Raw genomic sequence first — 22,201 nt, 5'->3', positions numbered from 1 at the left:
GCCGCGGGAGAGGCCGGGCCGCGGGAGGAGCGGGAGAGGCCGGGCCGCGGGAGGAGCGGGAGAGGCCGGGCCGGGGGAGGAGCGGGAGAGGCCGGGCCGGGGGAGGAGCGGGAGAGGCCGGGCCGGGGGAGGAGCGGGAGAGGCCGGGCCGGGGGAGGAGCGGGAGAGGCCGGGCCGGGGGAGGAGCGGGAGAGGCCGGGCCGGGGGAGGAGCGGGAGAGGCCGAGCCGGGGGAGGAGCGGGAGAGGCCGGGCCGGGGAGGAGCGGGAGAGGCCGGGCCGGGGGAGGTGCAGGAGAGGCCGGGGAGGAGTTAGGCCGTGGCTCGGCTCCGTCTCCCCGGTCACGGCTCAGTGTCCGGCGGTCGCTCCCGTCCTCACAGCCGCCATCATGGCTCTCCGGGCCCGCGCTCTGTACGACTTCCGAGCCGAGAACCCGGGCGAGGTGTCCCTGCGGGAGGCGGAGGCGCTGAGCCTGTGCAGCGAGCAGGACATCGAGGGCTGGCTGGAGGGAGTGAACAGCCGCGGGGAGCGGGGGCTCTTCCCTGCCTCCTATGTGGAGATCGTCCGGGCAGACGCGGCCGCTCCGCCGCCGCCGCCGCCGCCACCACCTCCGTCTGACTCCCGCTATGCTAACCTGCCCCCCGGCGGGTACGAGCCGGCTCCGGCGCCCCCGAGCTACCAGAGCTACTCGTCCCGTTACCAGCCCAGCCAGCCCAGCGACGACGACTGGGACGATGAGTGGGACGACAGCAGCTCCACAGCCGCGGATGAGGCCCCGACTCCCGGTTACTATGGAGGCGGTTTCCATGACTACGACAGCAGCAGGTACCGCATGTCCATCCCCGGCTCTTACAACACCACCACCTCCACCGCTGCCTCTGTATCCTCACAGGCCGCCAAGGGCTCCGCCACCGTCAGCCGCAACCTCAACCGCTTCTCGGCCTTCGTGAAGAGCGGCGGCGAGGCTTTCGTGCTGGGGGAAGCGGCGGGGTTTGTGCGGGATGGGGACAAGCTGTGTGTGGTGCAGGGTCCGCACGGGCCGGAGTGGCAGGAGAACCCATACCCCTTTGGTTGCACCATAGATGAGCCCACCAAACAGACCAAGTTCAAGGGCATGAAGAGCTACATCTCCTACCGCCTGCTGCCCAGCCACACCGGCCAGCAAGTCCACCGCCGCTACAAGCACTTCGACTGGCTCTATGCCCGACTGTTGGAGAAGTTCCCGGTCATCTCTGTGCCCCGCATCCCTGAGAAACAAGCCACCGGCCGATTTGAGGAGGACTTTATCTCTAAGCGGCGGAAAGGCCTGGTGTGGTGGATGGATCACATGTGCAGCCACCCGGTGCTGTCCCGCTGCGATGCTTTCCAGCACTTCCTAACCTGCTCGGATGAGAAAGCGTGGAAACAAGGCAAGCGGAAGTGTGAGAAAGACGAGATGGTGGGGGCCAACTTCTTCTTGACCCTCAGCACCATGCCGGGGGCTGCTATCCTGGAACCGCAAGATGTGGAGGCCAAACTGGATGCCTTCAAATCATTTGCCAAAAGGATGGATGAAGGAGTCCTCTTACTCAACCACACCGCAGGGGAGTTTGCCCGTAAGCAAGCCTCGGGCTTCAAGAAGGAGTACCAGAAGGTGGGAATGGCTTTCAAGGGATTGGGACAGGCCTTTGAGATTGACCAGCAGGCCTTTTCTGGTGGGCTGAATCAGGCCATGTCTTTCACGGCGGATGCCTATGATGCCATCGGGGAAATGTTTGCAGAGCAACCTCGCCAGGACCTGAATCCCATCATGGACTTGCTAGCCGCGTATCAGGGTCACCTGGCCAACTTCCCCGACATCATCCACGTCCAGAGAGGTAACATTGTGTCACTGCTTGTCTTTCCTCTTACAGGTCAGGTGGCATCTGGGGAATCTTGCACCACCTCCCATATTTCAACTCTATAACACCAGGGTTAACAAATGTTGCGTCACATCAAGTTGCATAACCCCCCAAAAAAAAAAAAAAAAGAAAAGAAAAAATGTGTGCTTGTGATTATCTTTGGGGGTCCATTGTGGCAAAGCTCAAGCAAATATCCCGCAGGTCTGGACACTTGGCATCAGTTTTTGTGCTGTGGCCAGGTTGTTTAGAAGCGTCAGATTGCCCAGAGGTTGAGGTTTTCTTGGACGGCTTCTGTTTGTGTCTTCTTCTATAAGGTCTTGTTGGTTCTTGCCACGTTCCAGCCTATATTATGTGTGAATACTTCAGTACACCCTGGCCCATAGACCTGACCTTAGTTTAGACAGGACACGGCAAATCTTGGCATGACCAAAAAAATCTGTGCAACTTGTCTGCGATTTGTTGTTGCACGACTTTTAGAGCTGTGATTCTTCTATAAAAAATGGCCCAAAGCACAGAAAATGTACATGCAAGCCTCATTGAAGCCCATCGCTACTGAATCGTGAATGACTTGAAACGAGCGACAGGAAATCCAACACATGTCGCAATATGACACAATAGGAAATCATTAGATGAGATGTCACAATGCATCATCACGAGCTCAATGTCACCTGAAACACATCACCACGTAGCCCCAGCCTTACTGGGACTGTATGGGACATAGGCCGGGTGGCTACTATCCGGAACTAGCAGCGCAGGTTCTGTGCGTCCAAAGCGCTGCCTTCTACTGAACTCAGGTAAATCCGCATGTGGTCACTGAACCGTGCAGAATTACTGCATCCAATTCAGTCTATGGGTGAAATTCACATGCTGCTGTCTGGAAAGACGCCCCGCATGTCGGTCTCCGCGGGCGTCTGTGGACATGAGATTTCTAGAAATCCCATCCACTATGCTGTATCATCTGGCCTTTCGGGTTTGAAGCTGCAAAAGTACGCAGCGTTAAACCCACAGCAGTTCCTGATGGTGGGCACATACCCTTAATGGACCATGTAAATTAGCGGTAGGATTTCGAAGGGGGTGTTACTGACATGGATATGATATATATTGATAGTTTGTATAATTGAAGTCTTGTGGTGCTAAGACCATCTAGGGCTAGAGTTGGTGGAAATCTATTCGCAGGACTCAGTCGGCGCGGTCCGTAATCTGTAGTCGCTTGCCGGGAGCCCTAGGAACCACCTCTTAGCATCCATGGTTCTCCTTTTGATTTACCGGCTTGGCCTTTGATGGCCGGAGGTTGGGGCCATTCTTGGTGCTCTTGTCCCATGGCCACAAATGACTGACATGGCAGTTTGACTAGGTTCTGTTAATTGATTTGCACCACGCTGTCTAGAGCACCCACTTCTCACACATCTGTGGCCTTTCTAGTTGACTTACCATAAGTCTACCCTTTATGGTTGTGCCATGTTTTGTTTCGATTGTGAGCCTCTTGGTGATTTGGTTGTAATACCTTTTTATTTTTTAGGTTCTATAATTTGTTTTTGTCCCGAATCCTAACATCACTTAGAATTGGGGCATTCTTCTTGCCACGCTGATGACATTATTTCCTAATCAACTGATTCTTGGAAAGTTGGGTGAAAACCACTAGGTCAGTTCATTTGGGGGGTTGTCAGTAGAGTTGAACGAATTTGTTCAGATTCTGTTCCGAATGCGATCGGCAGTGAATATTGTTTTTGCAATATTCGTCGAACACACCCAAACGTCATTAGAGTCAATTGAAGTAGAAATTGCCGAATATGTTCGGAACCGATCATCAAACATACATTCCGCACAAATGGGGTACCAATATGGCAAATTCAGATTTGACAACCAAATCCAAACAAATTCGCTCAACTCTAGTTGTCAGCCACCAGTTAGCATATCTGCATTACTACATCACAATTTGCAGTTTAGCGTTTGCCAGTAATGGTGGCTCCTATGTACGTGGGCAATAATGGGGCAGAGGCCACCAGGAAGCTCCAGGACTCGGGGCTGCTATGGCTCCGCCACTCCTAGTCTACTCTCAGGAAAATTTATGTGCCATCTCAAAGTGACTCGGCTCAGTTTTGTCTGTGACCTTGTGGTGGGGCTAGCAGACTGCAGTATATGTATGTGCAAGTAAATGATAAAACAATGGGGAAATACTCTTCCACACCCTGTGGCATATCACTGGCACATATACACATCTATAGGCACATAAGTATGTACCAAATATCCAGAATGTGCATTATAAAGAAAAGAATGGAAAGTCTATGCCATGTGCATAATTAGTTTTTGCCATGACTTAAAAAAAATGAATTGCCCAACGTTAGACTAGTCAAGCTGTTGGCATCCCAGCTGAGCTCTGGCGCTCTATAAAGGGGTGAGGGGTAAATATTCAACTGATCGCCAGTGCTGCCGAGTGTCAATATTTGACTGGTTTTGATATTTTTGGTTTATTGCAAGGATAGTCAACCAGTTTATAGCCTTGTGTTATCCCAGTTGAAGGTATGGGGCTTCATGGTGAGAATGTTACCCGAGAGTTGTGGTACAAATCATAGCAGTCATTGGTCACCCTCACTGTCAGTTTTTAGTAATGTCTAGTCTGTATCTTCTCCTTTTCACTTTCAGTCCATTGCTTCTCGTGTTTCCATGTGCAAATGTGAATGATCCCTCTACACTGTGACAGCCCTTCAGATACAGTATTTGTAGACAGCTATTAAGTCTCGGCTTAGCCTTCTCTTGAAAGCTAAGCATTCTCAGATCCTTTAACTGTTCCTCGTAGGACATACTTTGTAGTCCGCTCACCATCCTGGTAGCTCTTCTCTGAACTTGCTCCAGTTTGATGTCTTTTTTTTTAAAATGTGGAGCCCAGAACTGGACATAGTATTCCAGATGAGGTCTGACCAAAGAGGAGTAAGAATTAGGCGTAACCATTGCCAGCTATGTAGCCACAAGATCCTTTGTCTGTGTTACTGAAGGTTTCGATGGTGCACGTCTACTATGCCTAAGTATGTGTGTTACACATCAGGTGATTCGTCAGGCTGGGTACTCCAGTTTTCTGGTATAAAACTTCTTGAAACTATGCAAAAAAAATTTTTTGTCTAAAACTCTTGTTAGCTTTGGCGTTTTTACATCATTTTCTACCTATATTTTTGAAAGGTGCTTGAAATTCGACCAGGAGGAGGCATGGCAAAGTGCGCTCGTCACATATTCTCGCAGTCCCCTCCTCTCCACCATTGCAATCTTGGCTTTCCATGAGTATGTCATGTCCACGTGGCAGTTTTTGCTTCCTGTCCTTGTTGACGTCCGCAGTCACGCATGTCAAATATCCTTGGTGTGGCGGGATCCACAGGGGCCGGTGGGTGTGGGGGCAATGGAGAATATTGGAGGGAGTTTCTGGCTGTTGCTTTCTCCCCCCGTGAACCACATTTTTCTAAAAGTGTTTGGCCTCAGGACTACAACTATGTGTGAATGAGGCCTTTAAAAGGTTTATTCCCTCTAGCTTAAGTCCTCACCTCTACTATGTCATGGTCACACGTTAATTTTTGGTCAGTTTTTTACCTAAGGATTTGTAAGCTAAAATCAGGAGTGGGTGAGAAATCCAGAAGTGGTGACGTGTTTCTATTCTACTTTTGCTCTGATTGTCCGTCTCTTGGCTTTGGCTTACAAATACTGAGGGAAAACTATTGACCAAATACCGGTACTGAAAGTGTGAACGTCATCTTAAAGGGGCATTGTTATCTTGAGCATCTTCATATGTTATGGATGCAGGTCCCATCTCTCAGACTCACATCTACCTTACAAATGGAGCCTTCTGAGTAAGGTTGTGGAGTCGGTAAGCCAAAACTCCGACTCCTCGTTTTCCATGACACCGACTCCACCAAAATGGGCTCCGACTCCACAGCCCTGTTTTTGATTAGAGAGGTGACCACTAAACAACTACCTCTGCACCCCCCTGTAGCTACACCCCTGATATGAAGGTAATTTTGTGTATTTTTTGTTTTCCGTGCAAGATCTGTCTGGTTACACTACAGAGTGTGTTATTTCTTTATACAGAGAGGTCTCTGAACAATGGCAGGCGGTGGAGATCACAGCGGTCAGTGAAATTCCTCTGATGGCTTCACACTGCGGTGCTGCTGTCTGTCCAAATATTCCCACAGCCTGATGGGATCAGGGAGTGACGTCTCCCAGCCACACATTACACGATTACTTGTTATTGCTTCTTGTATTTGTGCCACTGAAAGGTAAACATTGAGGGGTCTAAGGGTACGGCAGCATTTCATGCCACCACTGTCTCCCAAACCGTTGTATTGTGTGCGTCCTGGATCCTTCTCGTGCTGCCTTTATCAGACCTCTTGTAAGGAGAGTGATACTGATAATGCTTGTATATGTGTCTACTTCTTATTACCGTATAGATGTACCTATTAGGTCAGCCTTATACTAGATTATGGCCCGATGCTATCGCATCGGGAGGATGCGATAGCATCACACCTCTTGCCATGTTAACCCTCAACACACACACTCCTCAACACACACTCCTCTCACCTTTCACCATCTCCACTCACTCTTTCACTCCACGTACGACCCCTTCTCGCACTCCGTCTCTCATACTCACGCCGTCATCGCCGCTGCTCCACGATCCCCGACATCTTCTTCCGCCGGCACCATCCTGGATCCAGACGTTGTCCACGCCGGCGACATGTTCTTGCGGCGACGCCATCTTGAGTATCGTTAAATCCCGCGATAGTCAAGATGGCGTCGCTGGAAGAACATGTCGCCGGCGTGGATACCGTCGGGATCCAAAATGGCGTCGGTCGAAATCTCGCGAGATCTCGCCGACGCCATTTTGGATCCCGACGTCCTCCACGCCGGCGACATGTTCTTGCGGCGACGCCATCTTGACTATCGCGGGATTTCGCCGATCCAAAATGGCGTCGCCGCAACAACATGTCGCCGGCGTGGAGGACGTCTGGATCCAGGAGGGCGCCGTCAGAAGAAGATGTCGGGGATCGTGGATCAGCGGCGATGACGGCGTGAGTATGAGAGACGGAGTGAGAGAAAGGGTCGTATGTGGAGTGAAAGAGTGAGTGGAGATGGTGAAAGGTGAGAGGAGTGTGTGTGTTGATGGTTAACATGGAAAGAGGTGTGCGGTGACGTCACCGGTTACAACTGGACGGAAGTTGTTACAACCGGAAGCTGCTTAGGGCATTTATTATTATAGATGCCTAAAACATAAAGTATAAACAATCCAATTTGAAATTAATTTTTTTTTTTTTTTTTTTATGGTCCAAAAAACCCCCAAAACCAGCATTGATCAACAATGTAGTGAATCGTTGGCGTTCGGATGACCGGTATTTTATTTTTTTCTTTCTTTGAATATTTGATTGCTGCGAAGATCACTTATCTGGAAGGGAATTGCTGCCCTGATTTTCCAGCTCAGGTTATATAATTGTATGTGTGCCCGCAGTCATGTGTGACTAATGTGTGCGAAGGATGCTCCGAAGGAAGCCGCACAGCTGCATCACTGTCTTGGCCGAGATACCCGGCTGCTGTGTGCGCTAATATATCTTCACTAGCTGTTCCCAGCCAGCTAACGCTCGGCACGCTCATTGCTATCTAACGCTGCCGGTGATTAAACTATAGTAAATAATGACAACATTCAATGGCGCTTACGCAGGTGGTAAATTAAAATGAAGTTAATAACAATAATAATCATTAAAAATCTGAATAATACTAATGATACATTTTATTCACAGTGTAAAATCAAAAACAAACTGGATTCAGTAAGATGTGCGTTTTTTATTCATTCCAGCAACTAAACAAAGTTCATAACAAAACATAAATTAAGTTAAAATTTCTCTGTAAACACAAATGTATAGTCATTTTCAAAGATCTTTCCTTGACTTCTACCAGGTACAATTTGAACTGAAAGACCTTTACAACTTGTTAGGCTAAGTGCACGTGTGGATTTTCCGCCTGCGGATTTTTCCGCACAGGTTTGAAGAAATCCGCAGGTCAAATGACCTGCATTTTTCCTGCGGATTTCTTCCTGTTTTTGTGCGGTTTTCCCCCTGCGGATTTGGAGAATGGAGCAGGTGGAAAACCGCACAAAAAAAGTGACATGCTGCATTTTTTGTACCGCGCGGAAAAATCCGCAGCGTCTGCACAGTGGTTTTTTTTTTTTAATTGATTTACATTGTACTGTAAATCACTTTGCGGATCCGCAGCGTTTCTGAGCGGTAAAATCCACTGCGGATTCGCAGGTAAATGCGTCGTGTGCACATGGCCTCACTCTAGAGAATGCAGTGTATAATTGGCCATGTGTGAATACAGGATCAGGTAGGAGAACGCCAATCTTATCGAATGTGGTGGTGGGGCGGGATTGTGTGTGGTGATGTGGTGGGGGGGCGGGATTGTGTGTGGCGATGTGGTGGGGGGGCGGGATTGTGTGTGGCGATGTGGTGGGGGGGCGGGATTGTGTGTGGCGATGTGGTGGGGGGGCGGGATTGTGTGTGGCGATGTGGTGGGGGGGCGGGATTGTGTGTGGCGATGTGGTGGGGGGGCGGGATTGTGTGTGGCGATGTGGTGGGGGGGCGGGATTGTGTGTGGCGATGTGGTGGGGGGGCGGGATTGTGTGTGGCGATGTGGTGGGGGGGCGGGATTGTGTGTGGCGATGTGGTGGGGGGGCGGGATTGTGTGTGGCGATGTGGTGGGGCAGAGCTACTGTGCAGGGCGCGGGATTAGCGAGTAATCACGATGCCTCTTATACGAGGGGCGCCTGAAAACTTCAAGTCCCGCCCATGAAATCTTTTTTGCATGGTCTTGTTTTGCAATGCAATATGTTATTTAGTTAGTTGAATGGTCTCATGAGCAATCCGGATTTATTTTGATTTTTTATTTTTTTTTGTTTCCGTTACAGCATTTTAAAGTTGGGTCGCAAGGCTGAAATATGGAAATGGAGAAGTTGGCAAAGTTCACACATCGGCTGCTGCCATTCACTCCTGTGGTTTCTAACTGCTTCAGCACCCACCCTATTCCCCTGATTTGGCTCCCTGGGACTATCACCTATTCCCACAGATGAAAAAGCACCTTGGTGGAAGGTGGAATTGCAGCCATTGCAGCAGCCGATGTGTGAACTTTGCCAACTTCTCCATTTCCATATTTCAGCCTTGCGACCCAACTTTAAAATGCTGTAACGGAATAAAAAAAAAATCAAAATAAATCCGGATTGCTCATGAGACCATTCAACTAACTAAATAACATTGCATTGCAAAACAAGACCATGCAAAAAAGATTTCATGGGTGGGCCTCAAAGTTTTCAGGCGCCCCTCGTATATATAGATATTGAACAATTTCTCTTTTTCTTAATGTTAACATTGTGCTTAAGATAAAACCCAGGAGCCGCGAAGGTCGCCGCGCACCGTAATCTCGATATGTGTGTCGTGCAGTGATGAGCATCAGGGCTTGGGCTGCCTGTTCTAGTGACAGGTTTATCTGATTATCATCACCCCCAATTTTTCATTTCATTGCTATCTGCCCCATTTCTTTGTCATGAAGGGGTAGAACCCTATTTTTGGGGATGGCATCTGCTGTGTTTATATCAAGACCATCATGTTTTTAGATAGAGACTTGTGTTTCTTTTCCGCGAGTGAGTACCCTGCATGTCCTTAATGAACGTGTAATATATGTATGTATTTATTCTCTGACTTTACAGTTGTGGCCAAAAGTATTGACACCCCTGCAATTCTGTACTGTTTCTTCCTGAAAATGATTGCAAACACAAATTCTTTGGTATTATTATCTTCATTTAATTTGTCTTAAATGAAAAAACACAAAAGAGAATGAAGCAAAACATTGATTATTTCACACAAAACTCCAAAAATGGGCCAGACAAAAGTATTGGCACCCTCAGCCTAATACTTGGTTGCACAACCTTTAGCCAAAATAACTGCGACCAACCGCTTCCGGTAACCATCAATGAGTTTCTTACAATGCTCTGCTGGAATTTTAGACCATTCTTCTTTGGCAAACTGCTCCAGGTCCCTGATATTAGAAGGGTGCCTTCTCCAAACTGCCATTTTTAGATCTCTCCACAGGTGTTCTATGGGATTCAGGTCTGGACTCATTGCTGGCCACCTTAGAAGTCTCCAGTGCTTTCTCTCAAACCATTTTCTAGTGCTTTTTGAAGTGTGTTTTGGGTCATTGTCCTGCTGGAAGACCCATGACCTCTGAGGGAGACCCAGCTTTCTCACACTGGGCCCTACATTATGCTGCAAAATTTGTTGGTAGTCTTCTGACTTCATAATGCCATGCACACGGTCAAGCAGTCCAGTGCCAGAGGCAGCAAAGCAACCCCAAAACATCAGGGAACCTCCGCCATGTTTGACTGTAGGGACAGTGTTCTTTTCTTTGAATGCCTCTTTCTTTTTCCTCCTGTATACTCTATGTTGATGCCTTTGCCCAAAAAGCTCTACTTTTGTCTCATCTGAGCAGAGAACATTCTTCCAGACGTTTTAGGCTTTTTCAGGTAAGTTTTGGCAAACTCCAGCCTGGCTTTTTTATGTCTCGGGGTAAGAAGTGGGGTAAGAAGTGGGGTCTTCCTGGGTCTCCTACCATACAGCCCCTTTTCATTCAGACGCCGACGGATAGTACGGGTTGACACTGTTGTGCCCTCGGACTGCAGGGCAGCTTGAACTTGTTTGGATATTAGTCGAGGTTCTTTATCCAACATCCGCACAATCTTGCGTTGAAATCTCTTGTCAATTTTTCTTTTCCGTCCACATCTAGGGAGGTTAGCCACAGTGCCATGGGCTTTACACTTCTTGATGACACTGCGCACGGTAGACACAGGAACATTCAGGTCTTTGGAGATGGACTTGTAGCCTTGAGATTGCTCATGCTTCCTCACAATTTGATTTCTCAAGTCCTCAGACAGTTCTTTGGTCTTCTTTCTTTTCTCCATGCTCAATGTGGTACACACAAGGACACAGGACATAGGTTGAGTCAACTTTATTCCATGTCAACTGGCTGCAAGTGTGATTTAGTTATTGCCAACACCTGTTAGGTGCCACAAGTAAGTTACAGGTGCTGTTAATTACACAAATTAGAGAAGCATCACATGATTTTTCGAACAGTGCCAATACTTTTGTCCACCCTCTTTTTTTTATGTTTGGTGTGGAATTATATCCAATTTGGCTTTAGGACAATTCTTTTTGTGTTTTTTCATTTAAGACAAATTAAATGAAGATAATAAATAATTTGTGTTTGCAATCATTTTCAGGAAGAAACTGAGTATTATCTGACAGAATTGCAGGGGTGTCAATACTTTTGGCCACAACTGTATATTCCAGGCATGCCCACCCATGTTTTCTGCTATAATCTTAATCTACGCTTGGTCTGACTGACAGGTTGATTCTCTCACATGAAATGACTATAATAGGGCTTTGAAGGGAATCTGTCCTTAGATTCATGTTGCACGAACCACGAGTGTCACGACTCCGATCCCGGCTGCACGAACTACGAGCGTCACGACTCCGATCCTGGCTGCACGAACCACGAGCGTCACGGCTGCTCGAGCCACGAGCGTCACGACTCCGATCCCGGCTGCTCGAGCCACGAGCGTCACGACTCCGATCCCGGCTGCTCGAGCCACGAGCGTCACGACTCCGATCCCGGCTGCACGAGCGTCACGACTCCGATCCCGGCTTCTCGAACCACGAGCGTCACGACTCCGATCCCGGCTGCTCTTCGCTGAATGTTCTTGGGGAAAAAAAAAACCAATGTGTGTGCATGAGATTTCTGAAATCTCCTAGCTTTTGCTGTTACTGTAAAACGCAGCTTAAAATTTGCATTAAAATAATGCAGCAAAAACGCAACATGTGAACATAGCCTAAGGGATCCAGGCTGCTGCAGATCTGTCTGCAGCAACGATGGGGCTATATTCACACGCTGCGGATGTGATGCCGGCGTCCATCCCGAGTTTGGTGCTGTTTCTGCAGCATGTGCAGTACTTTCTACAATTGAGTCATGTCAGGGGGACGTCTAATCCTAACAATTGGGCCACGTGTGAGTGAGCGGACACCAAGCCTAATACTGTGTTGGGAATTGTTATTCTAGCAGTGCAGCATTAGCTCCAGTGTTTGCCGGGAGCTGTGAGGTTTCCTCCCGTGCTGCCCTGAGGCTGAGTTTTGCTCTCGCTGTGCGCCGCTGTATTACAGGCAATCAGCGGTAATATGATTGCACCTATTAGACTAATGACTGCGGTTACTGGACTCTCCACCTCGGTGACCTCAGGCCTCTTCTGTGCCTAGAAATCACAATGGGCGATGGTGGCTTGTGGAGGATCCTGCATGATACGTCTACAAGTGATCCAGTGTCTGGGACCACTGTGGGCTCTGGAAACCCAGCTGTGCAGGGTAACTGCATGGAATGGGGGTGGACCTGCAGTCACAATTCTGCAGGTTCCGCAGCTACTGTCTCCTGGCAATCCCTGCTGGCTAATTGTCTGCAGAGATCTCTGTCTAGTGATACATTCTGGGAGGGTAGATTGTATATCAGGTAATCCCTGACCCACTGGATCAGCACTGATTAGTAATGTCTGTACCAAGGGACTCCACCAGCAGAACAGTGAGTGCAGCTCTGGGGTATAATACAGGATGTAATTCAGGACCAGTAATGTATGTACACAGTGACTGCACCAGCAGAATAGTGAGTGCAGGTCTGGGGTATAATACAGGATGTAATTCAGGACCAGTAATGTATGTACACAGTGACTGCACCAGCAGAATAGTGAGTGCAGCTCTGGGGTATAATACAGGATGTAATTCAGGACCAGTAATGTATGTACACAGTAACTGCACCAGCAGAATAGTGAGTGCAGCTCTGGGGTATAATACAGGATGTAATTCAGGACCAGTAATGTATGTACACAGTGACTGCACCAGCAGAATAGTGAGTGCAGGTCTGGGGTATAATACAGGATGTAACTCAGGATCAGTAATGTAATGTATGTACACAGTGACTGCACCAGCAGAATAGTGAGTGCAGCTCTGGAGTATAATACAGGAGGTAACTCAGGATCAGTAATGTATGTACACAGTGACTCCACCAGTAGAATAGTGAGTGCAGCTCTGGAGTATAATGCAGGATGTAACTCAGGATCAGTAATGTAATGTATGTACACAGTGACTGCACCAGTAGAATAGTGAGTGCAGCTCTGGGGTATAATACAGGATGTAACTCAGGATCAGTAATGTGCACAGTGACTGCACCAGCAGAATAGTGAGTGCAGCTCTAGGGTATAATACAGGATGTACGGTAACTCAGGATCAGTAATGTATGTACACAGTGACTGCACCAGCAGAATAGTGAGTGCAGCTCTGGAGTATAATACAGGAGGTAACTCAGGATCAGTAATGTATGCACACAGCGACTGAGCCAGCAGAATAGTGAGTGCAGCTCTGGTGTATAATACAGGATATACAGTGCCTTTTGCTGCGATTACAGCTGCAAGTCGCTTGGGGTATGTCTGAGTTTTGTACATCGAGAGACTGAAATTCTTGCCCATTCTTCCTTGGCAAATAGCTCGAGCTCAGTGAGGTTTGATGGAGATCGTTTGTGAACAGCAGTTTTCAGCTCTTTCCACAGATTCTCGATTGGATTCAGGTCTGGACTTTGACTTGGCCATTCTAACACCTGGATACTAGAGTTGAGCGACTTTTGCTTTTTTAGGGTCGCGTTTCGTTTCGTGAAACCCGACTTTTCCAAAAGTCGGGTCGAGCAAGATCGTCCGATTATAGGGAAAAGTCGGGGTCGTCCCGAAACACGAAACCCAATGTAAGTCAATGGGGAATAAAAGTCGGCAGTGAGAGGAGGACAGGAAACACACCTACAGTGCCCATTTGAATGCCAAAAGCATCAATTCTTCTTACTTAAGCTTGTCAACCTTAATTAACTTCATAATACAAGTTACGCACTGAAAAATGGGGGTTATTTGGCTAAATTTGTGGGGGGGGGAGGGCTGGCTGCAGGTTTTCATGTGCCCTGGGCGAAAGAGCGCCCCTTTAACACATACCACAACTCATCATGCTCTGATACGGCAGAGAAATAGCGGTATAGTACAATGAAAAATACCTCACTTTTTACATCTCATGACGAGGCCCATCTATTTCTCCATACAAAATCATTGGTCCCATATAATATTTGAAACCGTATATGATGAGCTCCACATAATGCTACAGTATATGTTGGTCCCCATGGATGAAGCTCCACTGTCTTATGGGCCCAAATAATGCTCCAAACATAATGGGCCCCATTTCTACTGCTCTAGTGTATAATGGGCCCTGTAAATGCTGCTCCAGTGTCTGATGTCCACCTTTGGAATGTTCCAGTGTATGGTGGGCCCCATCTATCATTCTCCAGAGTATAGTGCTCCCCAAAAATTGCTGTCCCAACATAGAAAACAATCAAATAAGTCTCCTCGCTAGGGAATCCCTGTACTTGTCTGGACAGGTGCTGTAGCTTGCTTAACAGCTCGCCAGCCGTTCTCACGCCCAGTATGGATTGCACGTTATTGCACAAAGGTTAGAAAGGGTACCGTATCCCTGGATAACATGTATGGATAGCGTACACATTCAAAATATATGTCTATACAGCATGAGGCAGGCTCAGACGGTGTTAGGCCCAGTATGGAATGCACGTCATTGCACAAAGGTTAGAAGGGGTACCGTATCCCCGGATAACATGTATGGATAGCGTACACATTCAAAATATATGTCTATACAGCATGAGGCAGGCTCAGACGGTGTTAGGCCCAGTATGGATTGCACGTCATTGCACAAAGGTTAGAAGGGGTACCGTATCCCCAGATAACATGTATGGATAGCGTACACATTGAAAATATATGTCTATACAGCATGAGGCAGGCTCAGACGGTGTTAGGCCCAGTATGGATTGCACGTCATTGCACAAAGGTTAGAAGGGGTACCGTATCCCCGGATAACATGTATGGATAGCGTACACATTCAAAATATATGTCTATACAGCATGAGGCAGGCTCAGACGGTGTTAGGCCCAGTATGGATTGCACGTCATTGCACAAAGGTTAGAAGGGGTACCGTATCCCCGGATAACATGTATGGATAGCGTACACATTCAAAATATATGTCTATACAGCATGAGGCAGGCTCAGACGGTGTTAGGCCCAGTATGGATTGCACGTCATTGCACAAAGGTTAGAAGGGGTACCGTATCCCCGGATAACATGTATGGATAGCGTACACATTCAAAATATATGTCTATACAGCATGAGGCAGGCTCAGACGGTGTTAGGCCCAGTATGGATTGCACGTCATTGCACAAAGGTTAGAAGGGGTACCGTATCCCCGGATAACATGTATGGATAGCGTACACATTCAAAATATATGTCTATACAGCATGAGGCAGGCTCAGACGGTGTTAGGCCCAGTATGGATTGCACGTCATTGCACAAAGGTTAGAAGGGGTACCGTATCCCCGGATAACATGTATGGATAGCGTACACATTCAAAATATATGTCTATACAGCATGAGGCAGGCTCAGACGGTGTTAGGCCCAGTATGGATTGCACGTCATTGCACAAAGGTTAGAAAGGGTACCGTATCCCCGGATAACATGTATGGATAGCGTACACATTCAAAATATATGTCTCAGGAGGCAGGCTCAGACGGTGTCAGGCACAGTATGGATTTGACGGCCCAGATTACACAGCGGAGGAGCAGGGAGAGGTAAAGATTGCAAATGCTGGGGCCCTGGCCAAGCAAGGGGGGCCCACTCGTGGGCGTCGGTACTGGCACTGGGCCCCTCATAGTACAGCGGTGTGTCTGACGGCGGGTGTGCACCACCACCGTCAGAGACACTTGATTGCACTATGAGGGACCCTGTGCCAGTGCCCGCGCCCAAGAGTCGGCCTACCCACCTGTCCAGGGCAACGGCACTCGCACGGTGTCGTGCGCTAGGTGGTGACCCCGGCCATGGGGGGGGAGGCAGCACAGTTAGGGAGTTTTATAAAGTTGCATATGTTGATGTTGGACATTCAACTGATGCAAAAGGCGAAATAGGTACCAGGAAGAGGTGGACCAAAGCAAGCCATTTTTCTGTCACCCTATGTGTCATCAGGGGAAGGTGGGACAAAATCCTTGGAAACCCATGCGTGGTTCATTTTAATGAAGGTTAGATCATCCACATTTTGGGTTGACAGACGGGTCCTTTTTTCTGTCAGGATTGATCCAGCTGCACTGAAGACTCTTTCCGATAGCACACTTGCAGCTGGGCAAGCGAGCTCCTGTAAGGCATATTGGGCCAATTCAGGCCAGGTGTCCAGTTTAGCGGCCCAATAGTCAAAGGGGAATGACCTGTGTGGGAGAACATCGATATGGGAGGAAAAGTAGTTTGTAACCATAGTTGACAACTGCTGTCTCCTGTCACTTTCCATCGATGCAGTATTACCAGTTGTGTGAGCGGTATTTGAAAAATCAGTCCACAACATTGTCATGAAACCCCTGTCTCCAACGCCACTTCTGCTGTGTGCACCACGAACACCTCTGCCAAGCTGCCCCCGGCCCGTACGGCTCGTGTGAGAACCATCACCGCTGCTGTGTGCTGGGAATGCCTCAAGCAACCGATTTACCAGAGTTGCTTGTTTATTAGCCAATATTAGGTCAAGGTTCTCCTGTGGCATGATGTTTTGTAATTTGCCTTTATAGCGTGGATCCAGGATGCTGGCCAACCAGTAGTCGTCATCGTTCATCATTTTGGCAATGCGGGGGGTCCCTTTTTAGGATCCGCAAGGCATAATCTGACATGTGGGCCAATGTTCCTGGTGTCAATGATGCACTGCGAGTGCTGGGTGGAGGAGCACTTTCTGGCAAATCCACATCCCTCCAGTCACGCACAAACCCTGTACCAGACCTTGCCACGCCAACATTTTCACTTGCCCCACGAGATGCATCCTCCTCCCCTAAGTAATCATCCCCATCATCCTCCTCCTCCTCCTCTTCTTCCTCCACCTCGTCCAGGAGAGGTCCCTGAGCAGACAATGGCTGAATGTCATCAAGGATTCCCTCCTCCTCTTCCTCCTCATCAACATTGGCTGCAGACGCCTGCTCCTTAAGGTGCGTCAAAGTTTGCATGAGCAGACGCATAAGTGGGATGCTCATGCTTAGGATGGCGTCGTCTGCGCTTACCAGCCGTGTGCATTCCTCAAAACACTCAAGGACTTTACAAAGGTCTTTCAGCTTCGACCACTGCACGCCTGTCAACTTCATGTCTGCTCTCAAAGTGCCTGGCCGTGTATCCTCCCACAAATGCATTATGGCCTGCCTCTGCTCGCACAGCCGCTCCACCATGTGCAGGGTGGAGTTCCACCTTGTTGCAATGTCGATAATGAGGCGGTGGTTGGGAAGGTGGAGCAATCGCTGCAGCTTCTGCATACGAACGGAGTGTACAGGCGACCGGCGGATGTGCGCGCACAGTCTTCGCACCTTCTGGAGCAGGGCTGTTAACTCCGGATAATTTTTGAGGAAGCACTGCACCACCAGGTTCAAGGTGTGAGCCAAGCAAGGTATGTGGCTGAGTTTTGAAAGGGCTATGGCTGCCACAAAATTACGGCCGTTATCACTAACTACCTTGCCTGCCTCAAGATGTACACTGCCCAGCCATGACTCAGTTTGTCGCTTCAAGTACTCGGCCAGCACCTCGGTGGTGTGTCTGTCGCCCAAACACATCATCTGCAACACAGCCTGCTGACGCTTTCCACTAGCTGCTCGATAGGGGGACACATCGTGTGCAACAGTGGCAGCTGCAGATGGAGTGCTCGTACGACTGCGCTCTGTGGACGAGCTGTCGCTTCTGGAGGAGGAGGAGGGTCGAACGCCTACAGCCAACTGTTTCCTATACCGTGGGCTAGGCAGCACTGTCCCACCACCGCTGTCCCCTGTGGACCCTGCATCCACCACATTAACCCAGTGCGCAGTGATGGACACGTAACGACCCTGGCCATGCCGACTGGACCATGCATCAGTTGTGAGGTGCACCTTTCCGCTCACTGACTGCTTGAGTGCATGGACAATGCGGTCTTTCACATGATGGTGGAGGGCTGGGATGGCTTTGCGAGAGAAGAAGTGGCGACTGGGTAGGTCATAGCGTGGTACTGCATAGGCCATGAGTTCGCGGAAAGCTGTGCTTTCCACCAACCGAAAGGGCATCATCTCAAACGAGATTAGTTTGGCAATGTGGGCGTTCAAACCCAGTGTACGCGGATGAGAGACTGAGTACTTTCTTGACCTACTCATAGTGTCTGGGAGGGTGAGCTGGACTTGAGAGCTGCATATGGTGGAAGTAGCGGTGGACAGGGCGGACTGAGAGAGGGTTGATGATGGTGATGGAGTTGGTGTTCTTTCTGATGGCCTAGAATCAGTCTTTCGTTGATATTACAGTGGGATTCCCTGACTGCTGTGGCCTTGCAACGACACCTCAACATTTGCTGCTGTGCTAACCGGTGGGCTTACAGTGGGGGAAACAATGTAGCGTTGCTGACTACCTTCGTTGTGATCAGTTGCACATGTGGCACTTGAGGTTTGGTGTTGTGTCCACGCTTGCAAGTGCATGCTGGTTAAATGTCTAAGCATGCAACTGGTATTCAAATTTTTCAGATTTTTCCCTCGGCTAAAGGTCTTTGCGCACTTCTTACAGATAACCTTGGCCTGATCATGAGGATTTTGTTCAAAAAAGTGCCACACTGCACTCTTCCTACTTTGGCAGACATTTTGCGGCCTAGCACGCTGTGATCTTTTGACCCTCTGGACAAGCTGTCCAGCAACTCTTTTGATGTTTGGAATCTGTCTTTGGAGTGCTCCGGGCCTGCCAGATAACAGCTGTTGCGATGTCGATGTCTGCTGTGGATGCTCCTCATCTGAGCTATTGGAAGCAGCACCCTCTTCCCCCAATGGATGCCAATCTGGGTCAACAACTGGGTCATCCATCACCTCCTCTTCTATGTCATGTGCACCTTTCTCTGTGTCACCGTGTATGGTGGTATAGTGTGCGGGAAGGGGCACCTGAGTCTCATCAGGGTCAAAATCTGGCTCTGTACACTGCGAGGACAATGTAGTGCTCTGAGTGAATGTACCAGCAGAATCATCCATCAGCGGCTGTGCATCAGTGCACTCCATGTCAGATTCATCTTGGCCTGGGTAATTCACCATTTGACTTGATAATCCAGGCATGGTATGTGAAAACAGCTCCATGGAGTAATCAGTAGTATGGCCTGCGTCATCCTTCAATCTTGGTTGGGGTGAAGGACACAAGGAAAGGTGTGGTTCATGAACATGAGCCTCCAATGACGACTCGGTGCTTTTACTTTTTACAACTGAAGAAGAGGAGGCGATAGAGCTGGAGGCTGAGTCAGCAATGTAAGACAAAACTTTTTCCTGATGCTCTGCCTTTAAAAGCGGTTTGCCAACTCCTAGAAAACTAAGCGTTCGAGTCCTTATGTAGCCAGACGATGACGCAGGGTCAGCACCTCCTGCATTCGGTCCTATTTTGCTCTTGCCACTACCATCAGATCCACCACCAACACCATCATTACCAGCTGCCAACCCCCGCCCAATTCCACGGCCTCTTCCACCAGCCTTCCTCATTTTTGGTAGAAATGTAGACAAAATCCAACAAACTATATAGTAATGTAAAACAAGGTACAAGGTGTCTATAGGACAGGGGAGTTTTAGAATTTCTGCACACACTTGTGGACAGTGGACACTTGTGGATTGTGTGCGGCCCACTGATATCTGAGCGCTATGTGACACGCTCGATGGCACAGCTGCCTGTGACCAAAGTGACGAGAGGATAATGGAGATTTTGAATCTCTGCGTACACTTGTGGACAGTGGACACTTGTGGATTGTGTGCGGCCCACTGATATCTGAGCGCTATGTGACACGCTCGATGGCACAGCTGCCTGTGACCAAAGTGACGAGAGGATAATGGAGATTTTGAATCTCTGCGTACACTTTTGGACACTGGACACTTGTGGATTGTGTGCGGCCCACTGATATCTGAGCGCTATGTGACACGCTCGATGGCACAGCTGCCTGTGACCAAAGTGACGAGAGGATAATGGAGATTTTGAATCTCTGCGTACACTTTTGGACACTGGACACTTGTGGATTGTGTGCGGCCCACTGATATCTGAGCGCTATGTGACACGCTCGATGGCACAGCTGCCTGTGACCAAAGTGACGAGAGGATAATGGAGATTTTGAATCTCTGCGTACACTTTTGGACAGTGGACACTTGTGGATTGTGTGCGGCCCACTGATATCTGAGCGCTATGTGACACGCTCGATGGCACAGCTGCCTGTGACCAAAGTGACGAGAGGATAATGGAGATTTTGAATCTCTGCGTACACTTTTGGACACTGGACACTTGTGGATTGTGTGCGGCCCACTGATATCTGAGCGCTATGTGACACGCTCGATGGCACAGCTGCCTGTGACCAAAGTGACGAGAGGATAATGGAGATTTTGAATCTCTGCGTACACTTGTGGACAGTGGACACTTGTGGATTGTGTGCGGCCCACTGATATCTGAGCGCTATGTGACACGCTCGATGGCACAGCTGCCTGTGACCAAAGTGACGAGAGGATAATGGAGATTTTGAATCTCTGCGTACACTTGTGGACAGTGGACACTTGTGGATTGTGTGCGGCCCACTGATATCTGAGCGCTATGTGACACGCTCGATGGCACAGCTGCCTGTGACCAAAGTGACGAGAGGATAATGGAGATTTTGAATCTCTGCGTACACTTTTGGACACTGGACACTTGTGGATTGTGTGCGGCCCACTGATATCTGAGCGCTATGTGACACGCTCGATGGCACAGCTGCCTGTGACCAAAGTGACGAGAGGATAATGGAGATTTTGAATCTCTGCGTACACTTTTGGACACTGGACACTTGTGGATTGTGTGCGGCCCACTGATATCTGAGCGCTATGTGACACGCTCGATGGCACAGCTGCCTGTGACCAAAGTGATGAGAGGATAAGGGAGATTGGATTGCTTTTAAAAAAGCAGTTTGCGGAGCAGTGGGTAAACAGCAATGCCAGCGTGTCAGGAAGCCTTAAAAGGCAGCCCAACAACCAACACCACTGATACACCACAATATAGCCTCCCCTTGCACTGCACACACAGTGACTTGTGTGTTGTGCAGGCCAAATCGCTAGCAGCAGAAGCAGTTTTTTTGTCTTCTTCCCTGCCTAACGCTCTCCCTACAGAATCAGCAGCAACCTCTCCCTATACTAAGATCGGCAGAAGTAAGATGGCGGTCGGCGTGCACGCCCTTTTATACCCCCTGTGACGCCCACCAAAGCAAGCCAATCACTTGCATGCCCTTCTGAAAGATGGTGGTGACCCGTGCCTGATTGGCTGAAAAAGAGCGCAAAACAAACTTTTGAAACGCGACTTTGGCGCGTAAGTCGCCGACCTCGTGGCCGACTTCATCCTAGGGTCGGGTTTCGTTTCATGAAACCCGACTTTGCCAAAAGTCGGCGACTTTTGAATTTTTTCGACCCGTTTCACTCAACTCTACTGGATACGTTTATTTGTGAACCATTCCATTGTAGATTTTGCTTTATGTTTGGGATCATTGTCTTGTTGGAAGACAAATCTCCGTCCCAGTCTCAGGTCTTTTGCAGACTCCAACAGGTTTTCTTCAAGAATGGTCCTGTATTTGGCTCCATCCTTCTTCCCATCAATTTTAACCATCGTCCCTGTCCCTGCTGAAGAAAATCAGGCCCAAACCATGATGCTGCCACCACCATGTTTGACAGTGGGGATGGTGTGTTCAGGGTGATGAGCTGTGTTGCCTTTACACCAAAGATATCGTTTGGCATGTTGCCAAAAAGTTTGATTTTGGTTTCATCTGACCAGAGCACCTTCTTCCACATGTTTGGTGTGTCTCCCAGGTGGCTTGTTGCAAACTTTAAACAACACTTTTTATGGATATCTTTGAGAAATGGCTTTCTTCTTGCCACTCTTCCATAAAGGCCAGATTTGTGCAGTGTACGACTGATTGTTGTCCTGTGGACAGACTGTCCCTCCTCAGCTACAGATCTCTGTAGTTCATCCAGAGTGTTCATGGGCCTCTTGGATGCATCTCTGATCAGTCTTCTCCTTGTTTGAGATGAAAGTTTAGAGAGACGGGGCCGGGTCTTGGTAGATTTGCAGTGGTATGATACTCCTTCCATTTCAATATGATCCCTTGCACAGTGC

At 48.8% G+C, this 22,201-nt stretch overlaps 1 protein-coding gene across 1 annotated transcript in view; it reads left to right on the top strand.

Annotated features, from left to right (window-relative positions):
* The first annotated feature begins 268 nt into the window (after positions 1–268).
* Positions 269–22,201, top strand: part of SNX18 (sorting nexin 18) — a 33,563-nt gene continuing 11,630 nt past the window's right edge. Inside the window, exon 1 of the mRNA XM_073559958.1 lies at positions 269–1,854. Within this exon, the coding sequence (XP_073416059.1) occupies positions 387–1,854 (1,468 nt within the window). The 5' untranslated portion in view covers positions 269–386. The remainder of the gene's footprint in view (positions 1,855–22,201) is intronic.

The sequence above is a fragment of the Dendrobates tinctorius genome, unplaced genomic scaffold (genome assembly GCF_039654945.1).
Source record: "Dendrobates tinctorius isolate UK_male_01 unplaced genomic scaffold, ASM3965494v1 ptg000285l, whole genome shotgun sequence".
Classification (NCBI taxonomy): Eukaryota; Metazoa; Chordata; class Amphibia; order Anura; family Dendrobatidae; genus Dendrobates; species Dendrobates tinctorius.
Note: the sequence above shows the minus strand (reverse complement) of the source record. Positions and strands in the feature narration are given on the sequence as shown.